General features: G+C 41.3%; 1 protein-coding gene across 15 annotated transcripts in view; it reads right to left on the bottom strand.

Annotated features, from left to right (window-relative positions):
• BRSK2 (BR serine/threonine kinase 2) overlaps nucleotides 1–24,269 on the bottom strand; it is a 304,017-nt gene that overhangs the window by 148,082 nt on the left and 131,666 nt on the right. For all 15 annotated transcript variants that reach the window (XM_068193902.1, XM_068193900.1, XM_068193905.1 and 12 more), the window contains exon 2: nucleotides 5,378–5,472. In XM_068193902.1, the coding sequence (XP_068050003.1) occupies nucleotides 5,378–5,472 (95 nt within the window). The remainder of the gene's footprint in view (nucleotides 1–5,377; nucleotides 5,473–24,269) is intronic.

Here is a 24,269-nt window from a genome sequence, read left to right as displayed (position 1 = left end):
GATTTAATTTCCTTTATCCTTTCATCTTTTTTTTTTTTTTTGTCACAAGTACAAGGTCCTACGGGTTATTTTCTTCTCACAGCAATATGCCAGCCAATTAGAAGAATAATAGATGAGTGCCAGCAAGTTAGCACAGTGCTCCTTAATCAGTAAGTCCTGGAAAGTTTGATGAATTCTTTAAAACATTTTTCTTCATACTTCTTTTTAATAAATGGAAATAATTTCCCTCCCATTTGCTATTTTTAATATAACCACCTCCAAAATCTTGTATGCCAATATCCTAGAGTGTTTAAAATGTATTTCACTGAGGATATGCCATGGCTTTGTCTCTTTGTTCATTTGTACACAATGCTAGAGTTACTCAGTGGGATTCAGCAACAGCTTAATGCCATTTCCACTGCAATCAATAACAAAACTCCTAAATACTGCAGCTGGGAAACAATTAGGGTACTATTGAATACATCAGAAAAAATATTGATTTGGTGGAATTGAGGTTTGGTGTTGGTGAGTTTGGCTTTGTTAATGTCAGGAAAACTGCCATTGTTGTGATCAAAGCTGAACTTGAACCAACTTCTGTCTCCACTTCTGCCTCAGATTTAACTTCTCCCTGATGCTGTTCTAATATTCTGGTAATGATTTCTGTAGACCAGCCTGCAGTCAGCAGTTGAGGACAGCTAGGTCACCCAGTATCACAGTCTGTTCTTTTAAAAGTCTGAAAATAAGGTATTCCAAGTAGAAGCTGCTGTTCTCAAGTATTGCCTTCCCTAAATTCACTTGGGGGAGACTAAATTTCTACTTCTACAGAAAACTTGCACAAGTGCATCTCTTTATGCCCCAGACAGAGATATGACACTTCTCACAGATTTCAAGTGTGTGATTGAAATTCCCAGCTCCATGGATTTTCAGGCCAGAGAGGCTGTTGCATTGATCTAATCAGAGTTAATGCACAGCATGGATCAGGAAACCAACTACTTCCTGCTTCAAGTCCAGCATCTGAAGTTGAAATAGGATCTTGGTTTTTAGAAAAAAATACACTGTGGCGCAAGATGAAGTTTAATTGTCTTTCAGGAGAAAAACTCACTAGAGCTTTGGGTGGCTTGTTCCAATTAGTAACTTCATCCAGTGGTCAAACAGGCCTAGTATTTCTATATGTAATCTACCTACAGCTTACAACTATTAGTTTCCAATCAGTTTTTTATACCCAAGACAGTAATATCTGCTGTTATCACATGCCTATCCTCTTTATCAGTATTTACAGACTATGATCAAGCTATGTCTTAGCCTTCTCTTTAATAAACTAAGTCCCCTGAGTTGTATAAAACACGACATCTAATTTTCTTACTCTCAGATACTTTCTACATTGTGCCCAATTTCTAAACTTTTTTCTTTGAAGAACAGCCATCTTAACCAGACATCCTGCATTTTAGCAGCTTTGGCAACAAACAATGACAGCTATTACATGACTTTTTGTAGCAAAAGAGGGGAAAAAAAGGAAGAAGTCACAGAATGGAAGGGCATGAAGAATGAATGGCTTAAAAAGAGACAAAAGAACTGAAAGAAAGTGGAGAGGGAAGGAAAGACTCTAAAGTAGGATGAGGTAGCAGAGAGATAAAACACTTACAGAAGTAGAAGCTCAGGAAGAAAGAAGAGGTGATGAAGAGACCATGCAAAGCAGTAGTTATTTACAAGTATGCTTCTGTAAGTTATCCTGTCAGTTCCAAGAGGAAGTGACACTTGATTCTCCTACCTATCCTTCCACTCAATTATTTCAGGCAATCAGGGATCTCCAATAGTGATTGCTGCAAACCTTCTGTGGTTAAAAACACAGAGAAATGCATGCAGAATTTTTTGGAAGCAGAGCTCATTAGACTGCAAGACATCACACCAACTGACAGCCTCCCCAAAACTTACCACCTGTGATACAAGTGAGCTCCACAGCAGTAGGACTGCTTTTTTTTCCCATCCCCTACCCTGGAAATACCTGCCTTGCTTCAAGGCCAGCAGTGGAGGTCACTGGAAGAAACACAAGGCACACTGACACAAAGCTCACATATGGAGCTCTGGGCTCCAGTCATCAGGCCTGGGACATCTGTGGCTTTCTGAGGATGCCTGCATGTTCAAGTAATTAGACCAAGGCCAGCTGTCCCCTTCTCATTCTGCACCCTTTATGCTCCCATTGCTTCTACTACCACTGTGTGTCCAATTATTTGTCTGATGGATCACCAACGAATAGGTTTTTTGTTATTGTTTATTCTTTGGAAGGCAGGAGGGGAAGAGAACTGGTGAGACAGTTAAGAGGAGAAAGGACTTTTCTGAGTATATCCCATGAGACACCTCAATGTTTCAAAATAAGCTTTTGCCATATCAGAGGAAATATTTGCTTTAACCTTTATATTCTGAAGTCATAAACTCCAAATGTTTGTATTGGTACTGAAAAATGCAACCATCAGTAGTGAACCTGGCTGCTCAGGAAACCTTACTGCTTTATACAGAACTCTGGTATTCTGGGCCTAATTTCTCTGTCAGTGGTCCAGATGTAATTCAAGGAAATTAATGAACCATATTTCAATCTCAAGACGCTCCCTGTAGCACACTGCTTTCTGAAATCTTTCCTGCCAGTTTGTGCTAGAGCAAGCCAGAAAGACTATGGGACACAGGTCTCCACATCAGCGGGGTTTCTGCTGAAGAAACCCAGTGAAGCTTTTACCAGTTGAGGGAAGGCAGGAGCGAGAACAGAACCAACCCTTTTCCCTCAACTGGGAAACTACATATGTAGCTTTGCCCCAAAGACAAAGAGAGGCCCAAGCTGGAACTGGAAAAGGAACACTGCTCCCCAGCCTGCATTTAGCAGCCAGGGCATGACAAAGCAAAAGGCTGTGAGTGCACTGAGCAGCCCCATCCTTTAACAGGACAGTGAGTGCTTGGATGATACATTTACTGCAGCCTGTGCTGCATTGTGCCTGCCCGTGTACCATCTCCATAGCAGCAGTTCTGCTAATTGAGACCAGCTGCTACAATTCCAAATTCTTCTCTCCAGAAATATCGATACTACAACGTTATGATTAGAAAGCACTTTACCAAATGCCTCTCAATTCTGCACAGCTCAGATGAAGAGCAGCTGCAGAGAGAAGGGACCGTTCCCTGAATATACAGGATAAAACACTGCAAAAACACTGGAGAAATGAAGGCTACAAGACGCAAGTCAAAACAGAATAATGATGACAAAGAAAGCAGCCTGCTGTATATGCTTCTGCCTGTCACTTTAGATGTTGAAAGCACCGTGAGCAGACTTTTTCCTTATGCTCTAGGATAAATGGCCATAGCACTGCACTGTTACAGCTTCATGTGGCAGGTGTGCATGTTTGTCAGATCCAGCTTTTCTGTCCAAGGAGGGATTAAAGCAAAATCCATCAATCTGGGCTTGGCTTGGAAGAGTAGCTGTGGTCTTGAATCATTTGGCTCCGGGGGCTGCTCTGCACAGCCCACTGGCAAAGAAAATCACTGGAACTGATAAGCTGGGAAGACTTGCAAAGTAGGAATGCCCCCACACCACAATGACTTGGCCAAACTTTTGGCTATCTCCCTGTGGCTGTTGGCTCCACACAGCAAGCTGGATGCTTCGCAGTGGTCACCCTTTTGCCAAAAGCTGCAAGCACTTTCCCCCTCCAGCCAGACTGGATTAAACTGGCTATCAGTATTCTAAATTCACTTAGAAGTCTCAGGGCCTGTCTGTGACCATCAGGCACAGGGCATTCCTGAAAAGACATCTGGTTACTGAATTTATGTAAGAACTGGGCAAAGCACTTCAATTCCATCTGTTATTCCAATCTCCTGAGCATAGAGAACAGAATCCTTGAAAGATAAAATCTCACAAAGAAGGGTCTGAAAATGAGAACCACAATGCAACATGTAATTTCCTCCTGAGAAAGATGCTGTACAATCTTACACGGCATGCTCCAGCATGCGGCTGTGTAAACAAGGGCCTAATACACCGTTTCACTACCCTGATTTCATACTACAACCGAGGTAATGCAACACAGCTAAAGCAGAGAGATTGCTTTGCCATGCTAAGTGATCTGCCTCCTACTCTGAAAATGAGTGAGGTAAATAAAGTGTTTTATATAAATACCAGACAGCTTCTCTTCACCAAACAAAATGCTCAAGTTTTTAAAAAATATTCCTATTATTTTGCTCCGGAATATATTCGGTGCTTAGTGTCCCATTCAGATTTTAACATTTATACAGTTCTCTTACTTACTTCGCTTTCTAAACTTTTAGTCTACATTAGAAGTCTGCTTGAATCCACAGTACTGCAGGAGAGGGAATATATCAATGAAATTCCAGAAAGGTAAAGTCTGACCGTGTTACAACTGAGTATAAACTTTCAGAATCCTTGTCTGAAAAAAATATAAACTTCTATTTTTTTGTGTAACACTCACTGACTACATATTAGCTTGCATTCCATTTTCTTTCCACTCTGAGTAAGGTTGCTATACTTACTTGTGCTGGGAAACAGCTGACATAGAAATCCATATGGGCAACAGGAGTGTAAAGACGAGCTTATATAGAGAAGCTCTGTGCTTATATAGGGAGGTCACCTCAATAAAGTGCTCAACACTGCACGCAAACATGTTAGCGTAATTTGCAGGTGACAGCGTGACGGAATTCTGTTGATTGCAGTGCAGTTGTGTTCCTTCCCATCAAGCTGAATTTAGCCTCTCTAGTCACCAAATCACATGAATAAACTGCTATGCATACATTTATTTTATTTTTAGGTTTCCAAGATCAATCAATGACATTCATGTGAGCAGAATCACAAGGCTAGGTAAAAAACAAAGTAAGCTCTTCTGAACACTAACAGTCATTGGGACCATCAGGACACTTTGATGGTTTCCAATGGCACAGCTCTGTGGATTGTGAACTGAATTACAGCAGCTTTAAGCAGTCATGGACATTGGCACATCAGTCATCATAGAGAACCCATGCAGCAGAGCAAGCAGTAGGACTATTCAAGTAACAGATCCACCAGGCCCTGTTAAATCTCCATACTGACATTTTTACACCTCAGCCTGCAATGTACCACAATGACACTGTTGTAGTGCTGAAAGTCGGGTGCCCAACATACACTGGCCCCAGCAGAGAAGCACCAACTCTGCAGCTGACTGTTTATTTTGTGCACAAAGCACAGGCATTCTCCCATTTCATTTCAGCTGCCCTCGCCTCCCCCATAACTAAATTATTGTTATTATGCTCCGCATAATCCTAGTACTGACAGGGATGTTTGTTATACATAATTAAAGATATTAATTTTGCATGGAACAGAAGACACGGAGCCAGGAATTTAATCTTTTTTTTCAATCTTCCATCAGAAAATTACCTTCATTAGCACCGACTCACTGAGCTTCTCTCTGTTGACAATTTTTATCGCGACCTTCTGACACGTGACACAGTGAACCCCCAACTTCACAAGCCCTGCAGGAGAAACAAAGCAAAATAGAAAGGAAGAATTGGTTAGAGGTTGAGGTTAGTTGTCAAGGGTTTTCCTTTTAGAAAACCATCCAGCTGTTGGCAGCTTATATGCAAACAAATTCCCATTAGTACCTCCTCCAGCCAGAAAAGGTCTTGTGAGTAAAGGAGACCCTTCAGCCCACGTTGTGGCCATTTGGCAGTGAAGTCACCAACGTTATTGATGCTCCTGCAGTTTCTGCCACTAAAACTGTAGTTTTGTTGAAGCACTGTAGCCCAGCTCTCACCACTCAAAGTGTGTTCTACCAGTAAGAAGTTCTGGCAATTGAACCACACTTACTAAGGGCTTTTACTGACACCTGACATCAGCAAAAGCTTGGAAATCAGAAAAACTAGATGGTCAAACATTTGCTTCTACATTTCTCTAGCTCTTTCCAATGTTTCCATTATCACAATAAAAAGACACTTAAATTATGGCTTCCCTTACTGCTTTAATTTACCCTGCTGGATAAAGTTAATACTGTGATGAATGCCATTGTGGTGTGGAGGAACATCAGCATATGCTGCTACAATTCTAAGTTCTTGTTTGTTATTACATTCTTGTCCTCAAAAAAGATAGAGTGCTGTTAACTGATTATATTGGCAAAAGGATGTTGAGATCCCCAACAGGATTAGGATGTCTGAACTATCATCAAAATATGGAACACCAAGTCTTAAAAGAGAGAGCTAAGTAACATAAATGAGCCATTATCTTCTGCAAAATTTTCATCTAAGTCTGGTGACTAACATGAAGGTACATTGAGATACCTCCCACAAGTGAGTTCAAGATGGTCCCTTGAGCTCTCAACTCTACTGCCATTAAGAAAACTTGTAGCTGGAAAAGCTGTTCTTCATAGGTTATTCAAGTGAGATCTTGTTTGCTTCAGGTTTTACTCTTGTCTAACATTCACATGCAGCACACCACCTGATGGGCTGGATACCATCCCACTCCACACACTACATGCCAAATTGCCATTTAGGTTAATTCAGTTATAACTGAACTAAAAAAGAAATGGCACCTCTCTGGTGTCACTAAGACCTGCTGTGTTTTGCAGGGCATTTATGAACAATGACATCAAACAGTAGAAAAAAGACTAACTTCCTTCCCAGCTCCTAGGCTAGGTTGGAGTTAAGAAGCCAATCCCATCCCCTAATGCAAAGCAGAAAGCCAAACACATTGCTTTATCTGGAATATGAGCACAACAGATTTTCAGTCCAGTGAAACACTGAACATAGGACTTCACATGCCTTACTGAGGGACAAATAGATTCTTGCCTTACAACAAACTGGGCCCAATTAAGTGAACTAGAGTTTCATCAGGGACTTCAGCAATCTCCTGCAGGTACCTGTCCATCCTTTTGCTATGCAACTAATCATAAATTTGGAATTATTAATCACTGGTTATTATGTAGAGAAATAAAGTCCCAACTTGCTTCCAGTCACATCTCTTTTATGGCATGCTCAAGTGTTCTGGATATTTCTAGGCACATAATTTCTCAGTCTCATCTGGTTAAGTGCTGACATCCTCACTTTAAGCCACGACATAAACGAGTCACAAAAATTAAGAATGCAGCGCACTGACAAATCAATTTGAAATTGTGTATAGCAATAGCGTGCCCTCTGCCTGAAGCAACTGAGAAGCAGAGCTGGGGCCAGATGCTGTGATGTCCAACCACACTCACCTTTCTGCATTTTTTCTATTCAATTTGTAATATCAACCAAAGCACCTCTAGCTCTACATTCACTGTTCAGAGCACCTGCAGCCTTACTTACGCTTCTTCCCTTTGGCTTTGTTGTGCGTTTGCATAGAGGCTACTTAGCTCCACCCTGTATAAAGCATGCACTGTTTCAATCTGTGCTGATTGCTTCCTTCCTGCTTCTAGGACAAACCTTACATCACTTTTGCAGCACAATGACAGCACTTTTTACATTGCTCTTAGTTACACTTTCAAATCTCAGCAGAACTTCTAAATCAGTCCTTTATATCTAGACTCCCCGGATCTGTTGGCACCATGTTGTACTGTAATGTGGCACGGACCAATTATTTTCAGAGGTCAATAAGGGTGAGAAACAACTGCTCTCTAACTGGTTCTTCACTAGTGATATACCAGACTTCTTATATGTCACACTTCAGGGTTTGATTTCAAATCTTGTTGCTCCCAAATGAAGACATCTGTCTGACTGAATGTGGCTGATTTGTAAGCTATTTTTCTTTTGTCCTCCCTGAAGCACCCTGTCATTGAGCCCTAGAAGGGTTTAACCATGAACTTCTGGGACACTGTCATGCTGCACAGGGTATCTTCACAGTGTCCTTGTAGCTATTAACCTACCACAGAAACTCAAAAGTTAAGATTAAACTATTATGTTTACTCCAATAAAAAGTTAACCAACTCTGAGAAGACACCAAAAACTTTGTAAAAAAAAAAAACTGGTACTGAATCACACTGATTTTATATTGAATTAATTTCATTGACCTCAAGAAGTCATTCTTGATTTATGCTATGGTATCAAAGGACAGAATAAGAAAACATATATGAGATTTAATGCATCTTTCCTCTTCTCCTGATTTGCATTTTAAAAATCAAGAAAAGAAATGCACTGTCATTGCTCTCTGTTTTGTGGAGATAGAAATTTTAGACAACACTCTGAAGAGTCCAAGACAGCATTTTTCACTGTACTAAATTCACTGAATGTAATTTTAGGATAAAAACCAAAACATGTCACTATGCCTTGCTTCCTCCCTTCTCTCCTGGCTATTTCCTTTTGATATTTGCATGCCAGCCTAAGCAGGGAAAAAAAAACAAAAACCAAAAAACCCAAACCCTCTTGGTAAGTCCATCTATAGGATAACACTCTCCTCTCCTGCTACTATGAAGAAAGCCTAATTGAGCTGAGGCAGGAAGGGTTTGTCCTCAGGACTTGTGTTTCTGTCCTGTAATTTCAGTCAACTGTGGAACTACACAACTGAGATGAGATGACTTAATATGGATTTGAGATCTTGTGGGCTTCTGATTCTTAAGGAGCCCTTTGACTGACACAGAGAACACAAACCATTCAAGATGTATTATTTATTTACAAATAACAGACCTCAGAGAAAAGCAACTATGTGAATAAATTGCTAGGCTGTAACTGAAATAATGGAAGTGGCAGAAATACCTGCTTGGAAACAAGTGCCCAAGGTGTGTTTACAGAGTTGTGGAAGAGATGGTGCATCTTCCATTTATTCCTCTTCTGTATATGCAGCTGTTAATGAGCACTTCAAAACTGTATAAATCCTCTTCCAATACAGATATGTCAATAAGTTAGGTACTTATTTGTAAAGCTTATCTACACAGGCCAGCACAGTTACGTGTATCTTCCGCAAAGGAAAATAAACATGGCTGCTGCAAGGATATTTTGCACTGGCTTGGCTTACTGCAAGTCTGCCAGGCAACAATAGAGCTTGAACTTGTCTGCTTCATGAGTAATTAACCCCTCAAATGCAGGTAAGTAACCTTTGTAACTGCTAAAGGTAACTCTGATCTGTCCTGACAGAAAATCTCAGATGCTGTGAGAATCAACTGCATGAAGTTTCCCTCAAGCACTCATACAGCTGTCACACGCTCACTGCTTCAGGCACACCTCAGATCTCCATCTACAGGTCATTCCTGGGGACTCTGGACACTGACATCCTGGGGCTTTAAAATCAGTTGTTGCATCCAATGAACTGCAAACATTGGGCTGCTTTTGATTTTAGCCACTGAACTGTATCAGAACCAGCCCTATAATTGCAGGCTGGGGAGGAAGAACAAAACATGAAAACACTGGAAAGCAAGGGGATGTGTAAGTTAACACTGTTTTTTCATCATAATTAAAAGCTACAATCTGGAAACCAACGAGCATGAGAAACCCCAGATGACATGAAGATGCCACTGAAGGAAGAAGAGCAAAGGGAAGTGTGCAGGTCTGACACAGCCCGATGCAGCAGTGACCTGCTAATAATCATGCCCGTGCATTTTTTAGCTGGCAAACTCCCACTCTGTGGATGCTTACAGATATACAGATAGTTCTTGGAAAGGACAGGAGCTTATGTGATGAGCAAGGGACAGCTTTAGATCAGCTGGGAAGGTGGACAGCCCATCCTGAAGCAGTACAAAGCAAAGATTCTTCTTTTACCCAAGAAGAATGTTCTGTAGGGATGGAGGAACAAAAGCTTCCCTCCAGCTGAGACAATATATACACTGTGAATCCATGACCACAGCAAGTGGCTGATATTGTAACTGGCAATCACCTTCAGGCCTTTTCAGCTAAGGACAGGATTTCAGAAGAGACTCATTTACTTTTGCCTTGCATTTTGTGTAGCAATTTTCTCTAGCAGACACTGAATAAAGCATTAAGAGTTTGGAGCTAGTGCTATTTGATATGCACTTTACAGTTGTGTAAATAGTAGCATCTTCCTAATGATCCTGTTATTGCAACCCTTCGTTAGAGAAACATTCTAGGAACAAGAAAGAATGTTTTCAGTACTATCCAAACCTGAAGTCTGCCAAAGACACCAATCTGAAACAAATTATCATTTTGAGGCAGAAAGAGAGAGTAATAAATAATGAAACACTACTGTTGTGTAAATACAGCACTTATGGTATATTCATTGTCAATGATGCTCTCAGTCTTTCAGAAATGATAAACACAAGTAATATGTTATCCTGATTTTTAACCATGAGGCGAATAATTAGTCAAAAAAATAAAGGCATATTTGTTATATTTAACATATATAATTTTTCCCATTGGTAAATGGAAGTCTTTTGCTTTCTTTTAAAATAAAACCAACCTAAAATAAATTTCTGTAGTAGGAAAACTAGACACTGATTTCAGAAGACCTGCACACACATGTTGCTTGCTCTTCAGAGCACATTGTCAAAAACCTTAAAAAATCAGAGTGGAAAGCCCTGGTCTGGACAGAAATGTCTGTTTTGGCTGGATGAGCAATTAAAGGAATGTCTAGAGAGAAATATCATTCCTCTTTTAACTTGAGTTAGCTAATTGCCAATTAATTCAAGTCAATGAACACTCCGCAAATGTTAATCTAGGCACTGCAAAACACAAACATTTGTGGTTTGCTTCAGGCCTCCAGTACTGGCTACAGCCTATCTGGATTAGAAAAGGAACAAAAGTTCTAGGCTGACAAACTCCAGTACTCTGCTTTTCAAGAAGCTTGATGTGTATATAGTATTGCTGCACGTGAACTTTGTACATATGGTCTTTATATACAAATAATTTAATTTATTACCACAAATTGGAGGTTGCTGTTGTAAATCTTAAAAGAATTTATGGATGCTCATTCCTGAAAACTACATGCACTAACATCTGCAAGACCTGCAAAACCTCAAGGATGCCACTCCAGAAAATAAACCCTTACAGCAAACAGAAGTATTAATACATCTCAAGCAGGGTGGAGGACAATCTTAAAATGTAATATTCCTCCTCTTTATTCTCCACAGTTATCTTCACAAACACTGCAGTTTCAGTTAGGGTTAAATCAGTTCAGTTACAGTGTCTAACTCTGCTGACTGCAGTGAAGTTACTTTAGATCTGCAACAGTGGAAAATGGATTAAAATTTGGCCCAAAGCAACATGATTTCCATAGCCATAAAATAAGGATAATAACACTTACTTACTTACCTTGCAAGGGCTGTAGAAGGATTAACTGATTAATCCTTACAAAGAATGTTGGAAAGGGATACAAATCCTATCCAAGTCTTACAAATTATAACCAGAAAAACTGCATTCTAAATACAATCTGGAAAGAAACCTCTAGATAATTTCTAATTATTAGCTTCCATTTCACATCCCAATTCTTTTACAGCACAGATTTCTGGTCTCCAATGATGCACATCTTATACTACTCTTAGCTGCACTGGAAAGAACTTAGTTACTGAGCATCCTACTTACAGAAACCAATAATTGCCCTTAATTACTCAGTCTTCTCATTGAAGAAATGTTTATTTTTCTACAGCAATAGTTATCTCTAATTATTGCATTTAAAATAAACAGAGACTTATATCAAGTGACATGTAAATTACATGTTATCAGTTTATAATTGTGTAATGGGAAAAGGAGGTATAGGAAAAATCTAGAAATCTAAAAGGATCTAGAAATCTAAAAGGATCACCAGGTTGATAATGAAATATTTTGACTGTGGAGTCTTCTACAGAGATAGTGTAGTGCTAAAAGGCTGTTCTGAGAGCCCATGCACTAATTGTTTTTAAACTACATAAACCGTAATTATGGTAGGACTAAAGCCAGAGCTCAAAAGCTCAGCAGGAGGATGGAAAGAGAGGTTCATCAGTGCTGGGATCCACATGCCTCAGCTCAGAGCACAGGAGAGCTCCACTCTAAATTGCCACAGCCCAGATTTACTGTCCTGAGCTACAAGCACTGTCAAATGTCTGCTGGCTCGGCCAGCCAGAGGGACACACTCCTAAACTCAGAGATTGGTGAGAACAACGCATCAGCTCAGATGTGACTGGATCCATATGCCTGATATTAGGGAACAAGAGACACAAACATGTACAGATATATATACACACACATACACACACAGAGCAGCTCAGCAGGAGCAGGTTTTACACTAGATGCCTCAGAGATTATGGTAGGATCATCCTCCAAGCTCAGCAGGATCAAAACACACAGAACCAACATCACCTCTATTGATTTCTATCTTGATCTCTTTCTTGCAATATTTCATAAATCAATATTTCTCAGAAAACCTTTATGGCCCCTGAATACAGCAAAGAATGCGAGTGTTGATGTTTGATGTACTCTCTTTCCCATCTCACCAGACACACCCACACATCTAAAGAGGCCCCCTCAGGGAACCAGGACACGAATCTTCATTGGCACATTGATGCTACAGTTGCAAAATACCACTATTTCATCAGCCAAACTCTAACAAACTCTTGAAGTCTTCTGGGATCCATCAGCAGTTTGTCATGTCTATTGGCTGAGTTCCTGCTTCAGATCAAGTCTTTGTTCATGTATAAGAACACTTGGGAGACTAAGCTTTGCTACAAGTGCAGACTTCAGCTTCCAGTGTGGACATCTGAAAGTGTCAGGGCAGCACCCCTACCCCTGCACACAGGGAAAGAGAAGAGTAGTTTCACTGTTTTCAAATTTGAAAGACAAATTAAAACACAATAGATCTTTCCACCGATGCACCAGGAAAAAAAGCCCAACTCTTTCTACATCTCTGGATGGGTATTGGGAAAACTGTGCTTTTACTCACACCTTCCCTAGTCAGAAGCCTTTTTTTTTTCCTCTTTCCAAGAGCTGTACATCTTCTTGTAAAGCTCCTCTTGAGGAATGATGAGAGCCATGTTCCCCTTCAGACTTCATTAATCCTTTGTCAGGAGATGACCAAAGACAGCCATTTTCAGGTATAGCAGGAAGCCAGCAGAAGTCTGACTATCCTGCCTATGGTATCTTTTGGAAAACATGTTGCTGTAATTAGGTAACACCTGGGTAATGAGCCACAACATCCCCACTTGGTCCAGTGATCTATTGAGAAGCACTGATGCACTAATAAGGAGGGAACAGTGAGCAGCAGAGAAAGAGAGGGTGAGGAAGGAGGAGGGGAAACAGCAGATAAACTGCTCTTCACATGTACTTTTAGCTGATGTTAATCCCATTTTCTATGCTAATTTCTTACATCTCCCCTTCTTTACCACACCTTTCTGTGCTCCATCAAGAAGTCCTCACACCCTTTTGACCCTCCTTGCCAAGATTGTTTCAGCTAGGTTATATGTATATTAAAAAAATAATTAAAAAGCAGGGGTTACCAAAGAACACCTTTATAGAAGAGACAGAGGTCATGCTCTTCACAAGATTAGGCTCACCACAGAACACTTCATCTACCCAGCTCAGTGCTGATACAGCTTACTCTGCCCCCTGACATCTCTTTATCACCCCCTGACAGATTCCTAACAGGATTTTCACTGAGTGCTGATATGCTGCCCTTCAGTAAGGGCTCAAGAAGTGATTGGATTAACCACACTTGCACCCATGCCTTGGACAAGGGGCCAAACAGCAAGCCACAAGCTCAGGCAGCTCCCAGGAATTCCAGAGGGGCTTGTTGACAGCAGTGGGGTATGGCCCATGCACAGGCAGGGGAGGAATGCATTGGCTAGCCACTGCATGCTGTCTTCTACAGATACTGGTATTTTTCCAAGTACAAGTATTTACCAGTACAAGTACTGGTATTTTCCAAGATACAAATTGCTCTGTATCCAGTAGAACTAACAGAGGCTGACCCCTTGCAGATCCACACGCTGAATTTCATTTCATTATCCACCACAAAACTCTGGATCCTCCTCCAGTCCCAACTCACCACATCTATGGACATCCTATTTCCACTCTCCTCCAGCGTCATAACACCTGCAATTCCTTCCCACACCTCTATCCCCACTGACTCTGGTTCCTTATACCTCCTGCAGTGGTGCCCTCCATAGTTTTACCCATTTATCCTGCAGTTCACCTGCCAGGTACACAGTTTCATTCTGTGTACCTTATTATCTTTCTTCTATGTAAAAGACAACAGGTGCCGTGGCCAGTCCAGATCTGCGAGCACATGGTCACTGTAAGAAGTGAAGGAAATAGCACATTTTTTAAACTATACTGGATATGAGAAACTCCAAGCCTCTGGTTTAGGACAATGGGAAGGAAGACCATCTGGAAACAGAATTCTGATTTACAAACAGGAAAGTCACTGCAAAAGAGTAACAGAATAAAAGGTAAGAAAAATTAGACTACTATAATTTTAATGAATAGAAACAGGCATATTTAAAAAAACCAAACTGAAAAAACTTTAAAAACTATTTCCTTTAATTTGAGAATAATGGCTAAGGTCACAGCATGGAGCTGAAAGGATTTAGTGACTCCTACATCAAGAAGAACAGGAGCTGTCTGCTCATATAGTACAAAGTACACTACAGCTGGTTCACTATGTACCCTACAAAGAGAGGAAAGCAGGGCATCATATTCAAAACATAAAAAGGTCCAAGTACCTCATTAATTTTAGGTACAAGAAACAATGCAAAACCTACAGAGCACAGTCAGCTGTGCCTCCACAATAAAAAGAAAGAAAATGAAATGAATTTAATTTCCGCGCAAAAGGAAGGTGGTTAGATAAACTGGAACATTACAACCCACCTTCTGATACCCAGTTTCATCACATGGAATTCATACCACAGTGTCTGAGGCTAAGTATGTGCCGAAATATGACATCAATTTCAAACTCAGGCAGGAAACAGAGATTATAAAAGGATGAGACCTGTGCTGTCAAAACACCTCTTTGACACTTCTGCTCCAGGATTTCAATTCAACAACTCCAGCCTGGGCTTCTGGAAGATCTCACAGTGAATTTTTCTCTTCTGGAGCAATTCCATGGGTCTGATCTAAAGCCTTCTGAAGTCAATGCAAAGGCTCATCTGTTTTAGGAAATTGCAGATCAGTTTCTTCAGCAGCAGCTAAGAGCTGTAAAAACCTGGCTTATTCAAATAGGCGTTGCTGAAGACAATGACACTGAAGTGCTAAAGGTCTGGCTGTAGAAGACCTTTTTCCAGGACTGTTCTCAAGGGTTACCAAACTGTACAACTCCCTGTATGTGTTAACTATCACTCAGGTAGACCAAATCTGCAGGCAAAGTTTTTCTTTAATCTTCAGCATCTACAGTAAAAATACTGGACCACTTCCCTACACAGGAAAGGGTTCTGCCTTTAATCAGACTGGTATTTTCTTACTATCAGAATAAAATGCTTAAATTAGGCTTCCCACAAACATTACTTCAAGGTTAAAGCCATAATAAAGAAAAGAGCAGATGAATTTTCTAGAAGTCAACCTAGAGTCTCATGCTCTGTGCTTTTTTCCTCTGATTGCTTTCTATTCTATTAATGATTTTATTTATTGGCCTCACAGATTTATCAAGAAGCATCAGAAGATTTAGGAGGTTCAATCAAAAGATTCACCTTAAGAAGGAGGACAAGTTTTAAGCTTGGACAAGTATGTAGAAATAAACAAACAACCAATAAGCAGCTTGTCCCTACAGGCGACAAACCTGAGCAAAAGTTAAAATATCATCCCTCAAAAATAACACTCCCACGTGAGGATTCAGTTTTCCCCACTTGTATGTTACTGTGACCCCATTGGCTTCCTTGGAATTATTCCCAGTTCCCTGTGACCGAGAACAGCCACAGCAGCCCTCGCAGCCTCTCCAAGGAGGTGACACAACACAGCACAGGCTACAAACAGTGGCCACAGAGGAGCTCAGTGTTGACTCAGAGTCACTCACGCTCAGAAGAGAAGGCAGCTCAGAAATAATTGAGACTGCTGTGCCTGTTCAGTGTCCCAACATACACAGGGGATAAACGTGCTAATACAACACAGTACTACCCAGCAATAACGGCATTAGGCAACTCACGTATCGCTTCCTGAAAAGCCTCTGGCCTTAAGGGATACTGCCTGTACAGAGCACAGAAAATATCTTTTGTCCTTCTGAACATTACATGCACTTTAGTTATTTGGTTTTGTATTATGAGCTCCTAAGCAACTAGAAACTGCTATGATATTCTTTACTCGTACTGCAGGCTCAGGCCACTTGCACTTTCAGGCCAGGGCCAAGTTGCACAGAGTTAGGTATGAAGGGTTTCTCCCTGAACACAAAAATCAGCAGCTGAAATAGCCTATAGACCTGGCAGGACAGGTATCCGCAGCAACACCATCTGAGTGTGACCCTCTATGTTTCAAACCAAGTTAGAGTTAGAGTTTGCAGTCCAAATTTTATTAGGGTGATAATTACAAAAAACTCTCTCAGCCAGAATGGAAAAAGACTTCTAGAAGAGAATCAGGAACTCTAACAAAGGCTGAATACAGAAAAGCCTCAGTTGCAAAGCCTAATTCTGGTACCTCAACACACAAACCAGTGAGCCTGGTTTGGTCAGATGGGCAAACAAAACCAGTTTGGGAAACACTGTGAGCTGCAGTGACCTGTGAAATGTCACAAAATGGTGGAACAGCTCTGCCATATGCACAGGATCTGCTTCCTGAGCTCCAGCCAGGTCAATGAGACCTCCTGCACAAGCAAACTGGCTAGACACATCAGAAACAGGAGTGCATGAAGGCATGTGGGTACTATGAGCTCTACCAACAGCAGAGGGTGCAGCAGATACAGCCCCACAGGTTTCAGCTGCAGAAGGACCTGGTCTAAGGTCCTGAGGGACACTTTTTACTTGCACATACATGACTTTAACCATTCCCTTCTATTTCACAGGGATACAAGCCCTACAAACTGCAGGAGATGGAGAAACACAGAAAGAAAAGCTTACTTAGAGAGAGAAGCTAACTTCCCTTCTGAGAAAGCACAGAGGTACTCCCCTCAGGTGACATTAAAGGGAATTAAGGAAAATCTGTGGCTTTTGTGTGATTGTAAGTTGTTAAGTACAATGGAGAATCTTTCATCCCAGAGCATCAACTGTAAATCCCACTAATAACTACATGAAGAAGCCTAAATAAAGGTTATTTAAAAAACTTTTGTCTCTCTTTGCAGTGTACTCTTCTGAAAATCTTCCTTTTCAGCTGCATGTGAGTGTTGCTGTGAACAGTACATAAATGGGCAGAGAAGGTGCCTTCTGAAACCACACAGGCAACCAGGTGGGTGAATACGAGAGCAGGAACATCCAGACTGCACTTGGTGGCAGTGCACTGGAAACAGCATAAAGAAAATCAGGGCAGCAGATGACTAGGTATTTAGCAACAGAGTTAAAGAAACAAATGAGGCATTGTCTAAGCATGCTGCTCTGATTTGTGCTAGCAGTCCATAAATCACTGCTGAGGAGGAAAAAAAAATCTAGAATTTGCAGTTAGTTACAGTATCACGGAATTATGCTGTGAGGGACCTCTAGAGATGATCAACTCAAGGCCCCTGCTCAAGCAGGGACAGCTAGAGCACGTTGTCCAAGACCATGTCCAGTTGAATTTAGGGTATCTCCACAGATGAAGACTCCACAACCTCCGTGGATTCCTGTTCCGTTGTTTGATCACCTTCACAGTAAAAAAAGTGTTTAATGTGTTTAGATAAATTCTGTTTTAATTTGTGCCCATTGTCTCTTGTCCTATCAGTGGCCACTACTGAGAAGAGTCAGCTCCCTCTTTATTCCCTCACAACAGGTATTTATACACACTGATGAGATGCCCTCGAGCTTTTTCAACAAACCAAATTGTCCCAGATCTAATCTTCCAGGAAAAGCCTCAGTTTCTCCATGTTTGTGGCCCTATTCTGGATTCAGTAAGTCCCTGTGTCTTGTACTTGTGGAGGCCCAGAACTGGATGCAGTTCTCCAGCTGTGAGCTCGAGCAGAGGCAAAGGGTCACTTCCCTCAATTCAGTTGATCCTGCAGCCCAGGATACTGTTTCCTCCCCTTGGTACACCAGTGCCTGGCTGGCTTATGGTTAGCGTGTTGTCTGCCAGGACCTTGAGGTCCTGCTGTGCAGATCTGTCTTCCAGCTGGCTGGTCCCCTGTGTGTACTGATCCCTTGGTCATTCCTTCCCAAGTACAGGGCTCTGCATTCCTGTGACATTCCTGCCTGCTCTGTTCTCCAGGCTAAGCACCTCTGGATGGTAGCACAATCGCCTGGTCCATCAGACATTCCTACTGGCTTTGGTCTCAAAAATACAGTGTATTGAATTTGGTTCATTCAGTGGCTTTCTTCCAGGGAGTCTCTGTAGGTATTAGTGAGCAAAGAACCCTTTCAGAGTGTTTTAAGGATATTTAATGGAACAACAATGTTTCTTTGCAGCAGTTTTAAAGAATATTATCTAAATTAGTTCAAATAATTCTTCATGTTTTCTGCATATTTTATCCTAAAAGAGAAACTGTCCCCTAAGATTTTCTAGTTAGTACAAGACAACCCAAAGAAAACAAAACCAGAAACTGTACAAAAAAAAAAGAGCGAGAAAAACACAAGGAAACATGTGAATAAGCTGGTTGTTTTTCTTAAGCCACACCACAGTTCATTCTCAGGAGTCCTATAAGCAGAAACATCATTGGATAAGTTAAGTTATAACTTAAGGGCAACTTCACAGGCTTCTTCTCTGATTACAGGCAAAGCTGTGGATGGGTCACTGCATGGTAAATTCTTGCTTTTGTTGTCTGCATGTGTGAAACAAGAGTTCTCCTTCTCACCCCAACCTTCCTACTGTGTCCTTAGGCTTACTGCCCTCTAAAGAAGCCCATCCATACAAACTGCTCTCTAATTCTTCCCACACAGCAGGGAAGAGCCACTGTGGAAGAAGAGCAACAATCCACATAAATAAAGCTGAGACTTTCTCCTCCAGAGACCTGGCTTTAAGGTCTGGTTCCTCTCATTCTTATTCCAAGTGAGGATCCCAGCACAACAGCGTCTGTTTTCCAGAGCCCAGAAATTGTCAGGTGAGCAGTGATGCTTTCCTGGAAAGCAAAAAGAGCTCTGCATAGTGTCTGCCTAGGGGCACCTCACATGCTGTCCTACCTGGTGAAAACAAACTCTTTTAAACTTTATGTTTATTTTTAAATAGAATCAGCACATCTGGATAATAAATTAAGATTTTTCATTTGTAAATAAATTTAATTTCACTTCAATTTTCAGACCAAATAGAGGTTGATGCAAATGGCCTATAAAGAATATGTCCATCTACAGTGACTAGAAAATGGCAGTCATCAATCTATAACATAGCAAAAAATCTCAAGAAAGAATGCAAGTAAATGCATATTAACTACATTATGACTTCAGTGAATGGGCAGTGGAAAATAATGTCTTCCTAACTACAGAAGAGAATGCCAAATTAATTTTGCAAATCATCATAACTGGTTGGCCACCTGCTTGAAAATGAACCTTCCTTTAGGAAAATATCTGAAATGTAGAAATGACAAAATAAGTATGGAATCAATAAATGAAATCAAGATTTTGCCCTTGCTGATTCAAACTATAATAAAAATCCAGTATTTAAACTGCCTTGATTTAAATATAAATTACATAAATTCATCAAATCTGTTTGTCAGATAATATTTCTCCTCACAGCTGTGAGATAAGCCTCACGTTGGAGCTTAATAATAGCCCTGCCTCCTCAGCACAGCCCTCACCACTTCTGCACTTAACTGGTATCTAGAGCCTGCTCGGTGGTTTGAGATTTTCCTAATCTGCTGTTGAGTGTGGGAGCATAAGGAATTACATCAGTACTTGAGATGGGCTCCAGCTTTGAGACAAAGCCAGAGAACTGTACAAAGTGCTGGAGCTACTGAAGCCACAAGGTAGAATCCATGCTAACCACGAAGCAAAAAGATAGTCATGTTTGCATATACGGAGGAATTTGCCCTCTCTCTCCTGCCCACATAGAAGAGACAAAGCATGAGGTAACATCCTGGCTGCTTTTGGAAAAGCCCAGCTTTATGACACAAATAAGGATAGGATGTAGCAGAAAAAAGTTTTCTCCAGTATTTTTTCACAGGCCTCATTAACATATTTCAGGACTACAAAGAAGATTATTTTTAAAGAGAAAACACGTAACGTAACATAGAAATACGTGAACAAGAGCCCCACGGAATTGTTACTGCTGTTTATATTGGAAGACTCAACTCGAGACCAGGACTCTACTGTAACAAACATAATGCACACACCATGGAATAGGTGCTCGGCCCTGCCTTGGGGTAGATGGTTATGATCCGAAGACATAAGGCAGGCACAGAGCACACCTAATTATGTTATTTCTCTGTTTGAAGATAAAGACTTTAGGCATTAAGGAACTGGGAAAGTTGCTGAAGGTCACACAGAAACCCTGTGGCAGGGCTGGAAACCAAGCACATGCCACAGTCACATCTAAAGTTGGTGGGAGAAGGCTGCAAAAAAAGCTACAAACCCACCATGAATGCATTTTCAAATGCAAACTATATGCTAGAACATAAAAAATTGGCCAGTAGACTGGCATTTTTATAAAATTCCAAACAAACCTACCTCCTGCTACAAGAGTATAAAAGGATAATAATTCCATTGTGCCCCACGAGGTCTGTTCCTGACTTACAGCAAAAAATCTGAAAGCAAAAATGGGGGTGCTTTCTGTGTTATATGGAAATATATAAATTTGGTGAGAAAGCTTTCAAATTTATGATCCGTTTAATGGAAACAGCAATAACAAAATTGTAACACTGTATTTTAGATAGGAGAAAGGATGCTGATTCCTGGAAGAAATGAAAGAACAGAAAAAAAAAAAAAATGAAAGGGAATCTCTTTCCTCTGTGCAAGCATTTTACTCGCTCTGCCATAGGAAAAGGACAGGCAGCACCACCAGACCAGGCTGTTCACGTGGAAAGGGTTCGGCCGGCTGTGCTAGGGAGCACATCGGTGCCCCATCATGATGTCCCCAGCAGCAGCAGCGTGGCTGCCACGGCTCAGTTTGTGTCCCTCGGCGAGGAGCAGGCTCCCCGCTGCCGGGCCACGCTCATTGTGCTGCGCGCTGGGACGAGGAGCGCTGGCGGGGCTGGAAGTGCCGCTCTGCAGAGCAGCAGGAGCGCCGACTGGCACATGCGGGGAGGCACAGTACAATAATCTCCATCTGCAGGATCCAGCTTTGAATCCCTTCCTCCGCTGCTCAATAGGTGCATCTGCTGCCCCTCTGCTAATCTTCAACATTGTTTAAAATGCAGATCAGTGGATATCACGCGTTTTCTTTCCCATTACAGACCATACCCTAAAAGAGCTTTAATCACACAGACAATATTCTATCTCTTGCAGGGTCTGCTGCTTTATTCTTTCCTCTTGCCTTTGTTTGGAAGCCAGACCTTTGTCAGGCACTAGCAGCAGCAGAATATAATTTTGCAGTGCCAGGTTTGAAGCTAGCTGAAGCAACTGTAACCTTTCCCAAAACTGTGGCAATGTAATTAGAAGACTGTAACTGCAAAATATAAACAGCAGGGAACTTGGGTCATAAGAACCTCCTGAGAAAATGCATCCTAAACTCCTGGATATGTTGCGTGATTTTAAATGTAAAAAGCAGCATCAGCAGACTTCCTTACTTGTCTTTGTCTCCCTAGCACTAATGCACCATGACATTTTTTGAGATGCCAGAAAGTACAGGAGCTACAGAGGAAAGCTATGATTGGTTACATGACTATAGGCTGAGAAAAATTATTTAATTTATTTCACAGAAAGGGCATATTCATGAACATACATATGTGTAAATGCTAACCTGAAATAACTAGTTCTTCCCAGGCAATTCTACTGCCAAATGAATGACCCTGTAAGCTGAAAGGCTGTTCTTGCTGTGACGAGAAGGAGATTATGCAAGTCATCATTGTAAAAATAAGACCATAAGAACCATGGTAGCTGAGCACTGGTCCAGCTCTGAACCTTCTAAGAAGTGACATCCCAGAGTCCTCCTTTCTATGGCTATTGCCATCAGTGCATGACCAGCCTGGAATTCTCCTCATTTATGTTTATCAAATTGATTTTCTTCTCTAGCAACCTTAGATCCCACAAATAATTGTATGGCATAATACAGGGAAAGACAAGATTTAGTGTATCTATAAACCACAGGAAGAAAGAAGCAAACCAATTATTTTAACAATCGGGGTATGTCTGTCTTTCACCAATGTGCAACATATGGTGGAAAGGAGGGCAAAGGAATTCTTCCTGTGTTCTTACCTTCTAAGAAATATGTTCATGGCATGGTGATAAAACATAGCACAGCACTTCCCCTACCACAGAGAGCAGGATAGATACTGAAAGATTAAAAAACACAGAAGGGATGTGACTAGGAGGGATGTACTCCTTGCCATTAATACTTATTGAGCCACCAGATTCCCAGGAAATCAGCGGAGGACAATTCACTGCTTGCAAGAGTTCAATATGCTACCTGGACTTTGGTAAGCCCCAGACTTTCCTTTCCTTAAAGAGCAGCTGCTCTGCAGGGACCCTCTGATGTATCAGAGCCAACTGGGCATCACAGAGAGTCTTGAATGGTATCCTGTAGGCAGAGACAGCCCACAACCATTCATCTCATTCCTCACCATAGATACATATGCTTTACCCGTTTCTTAAGCCCAGGCAGGTGCTGTGCTAACCACTGACTTCCTAGACAGCAGGAAACCCAACATATTCTGCCTGACTTACACATCTGTACATTAATTGTTGGAAGCAGCAGTCCCATCCTTCAGAGCCTCATTCATTTGAACTCACGAGATTCCCCAACAGTAGGTGGGTGTCTGCTGGATTTGCTGATCAAGGACAGCCCAGCACGCGGTCCTCTTCTGCCAGTTGGCATCACAGCAATTAAACAGGGGAAAAGACTATGGGACGGGTCATTCCATCGGCACGCAAACACATTTATTATTTGACTCATTATGGAGACACAACGAGATTTTCAATTAGCGGTCCAACAGTATGATCGAACACAAGATACTTTAATTATGTATTTCATGGGTATGCTTCAAAGGTGCCGTTTCACTCTCAAAACAATTCGCTGCATGCAGAGGCAACTTAGAGTTCCAGAGAGCCCGTGGTTACTTTCCTTTCAGAAACAGAACAGTTATATAAGTTTCCTGAAGCACAAAGGCCTCCTGGTTGCAAGGTAACTGCACCTAATGTATCTGTCCAGAATCACAGGTGCCTGTGCGTGCATCTACGGCTGTGCTCCCAAGGCAACATGGACAGTGGTCAATGGCTGCCAGATGGATTCTTCATCCTTGAGGAGCAGCCCCTGCGAGCATTAGGTCCTGCAAGGGAATCTCTGATGAAGCATCCTGGGATGCACACCCTCACCTCCACACGGACTTCCCAAACCAAATCCAGGAAAGCAGAAGTGAAGCAGAATAAAGGAAAAGACGGGGAAAGGCTGGAGAAAACCAACAAAGCTGAGTCACATTCGCTTCTCCTCTCACCAAATAGCAACGCTGACCTACAGCAGCAGTGTTTCATTTGGTATTTGTATAAGCAGTAGTAAATTACTGCCTCCTGATGAAAAAGGCAAGGAAGATGCTATGAAACAAGTTTTCTCCAATTAACTAAGCCTCCAAGGATTACTTACACAGTCCCCTCCTAATGAGGGCACCCAAAGTCACAATCCAGTTCTCCTTTATAATTAACGTCTGTAATTACTGGTGTACAACACTATGCCTTACTAAAGCCACTACTCACAACATTAAACATTTATATCTGCACTTTTGTACATATTAGATGCAAAGAATGCAAGTTTCATAGCTAAAAATTATTTTTTTCTATCATATAGGAATACCAGATTTCCATTTAAACCACTGGTTTAAGCGTCTAAATGCTCCAAAGAGAGTCTAGAGAGAAGGTTAAATTTTGGCACCCTTCACAAACATATGTAAATAGAACTGGTTTTCTTGCTACAAACAGCAATGACTTGAAGGACCCCACCTGCCAATGGATCCCTACCAAGGTGACCAGGTGACATACACTGCAACATATGTAGAATCTCTTTCCTTAAGCTCCGTCTGTCCTGGAGCTTCTGAAAATAGTGCCAAAAGGAATTAGAAACATTAATTGAAAGGGTTAAAATGGCAAATGTAAATTTTGCTAGGGGATACTTCTTATTCCCACCACAAAAATGCCGCATGACAGCTCTCCCAAGAAACAGTCAACCTGAACACTAACTCCCCAATAATGCAATTATCTGTGTCAGTGTCAAGACAGGGCTCTGCCACTTCACATCCATTGTCATAGATATTTATCTCCTGTATCACA

Source organism: Anomalospiza imberbis, chromosome 6 (assembly GCF_031753505.1).
Source record: "Anomalospiza imberbis isolate Cuckoo-Finch-1a 21T00152 chromosome 6, ASM3175350v1, whole genome shotgun sequence".
Taxonomy (NCBI): domain Eukaryota; kingdom Metazoa; phylum Chordata; class Aves; order Passeriformes; family Viduidae; genus Anomalospiza; species Anomalospiza imberbis.
This window is presented reverse-complemented; position numbering and strand designations above follow the sequence as displayed.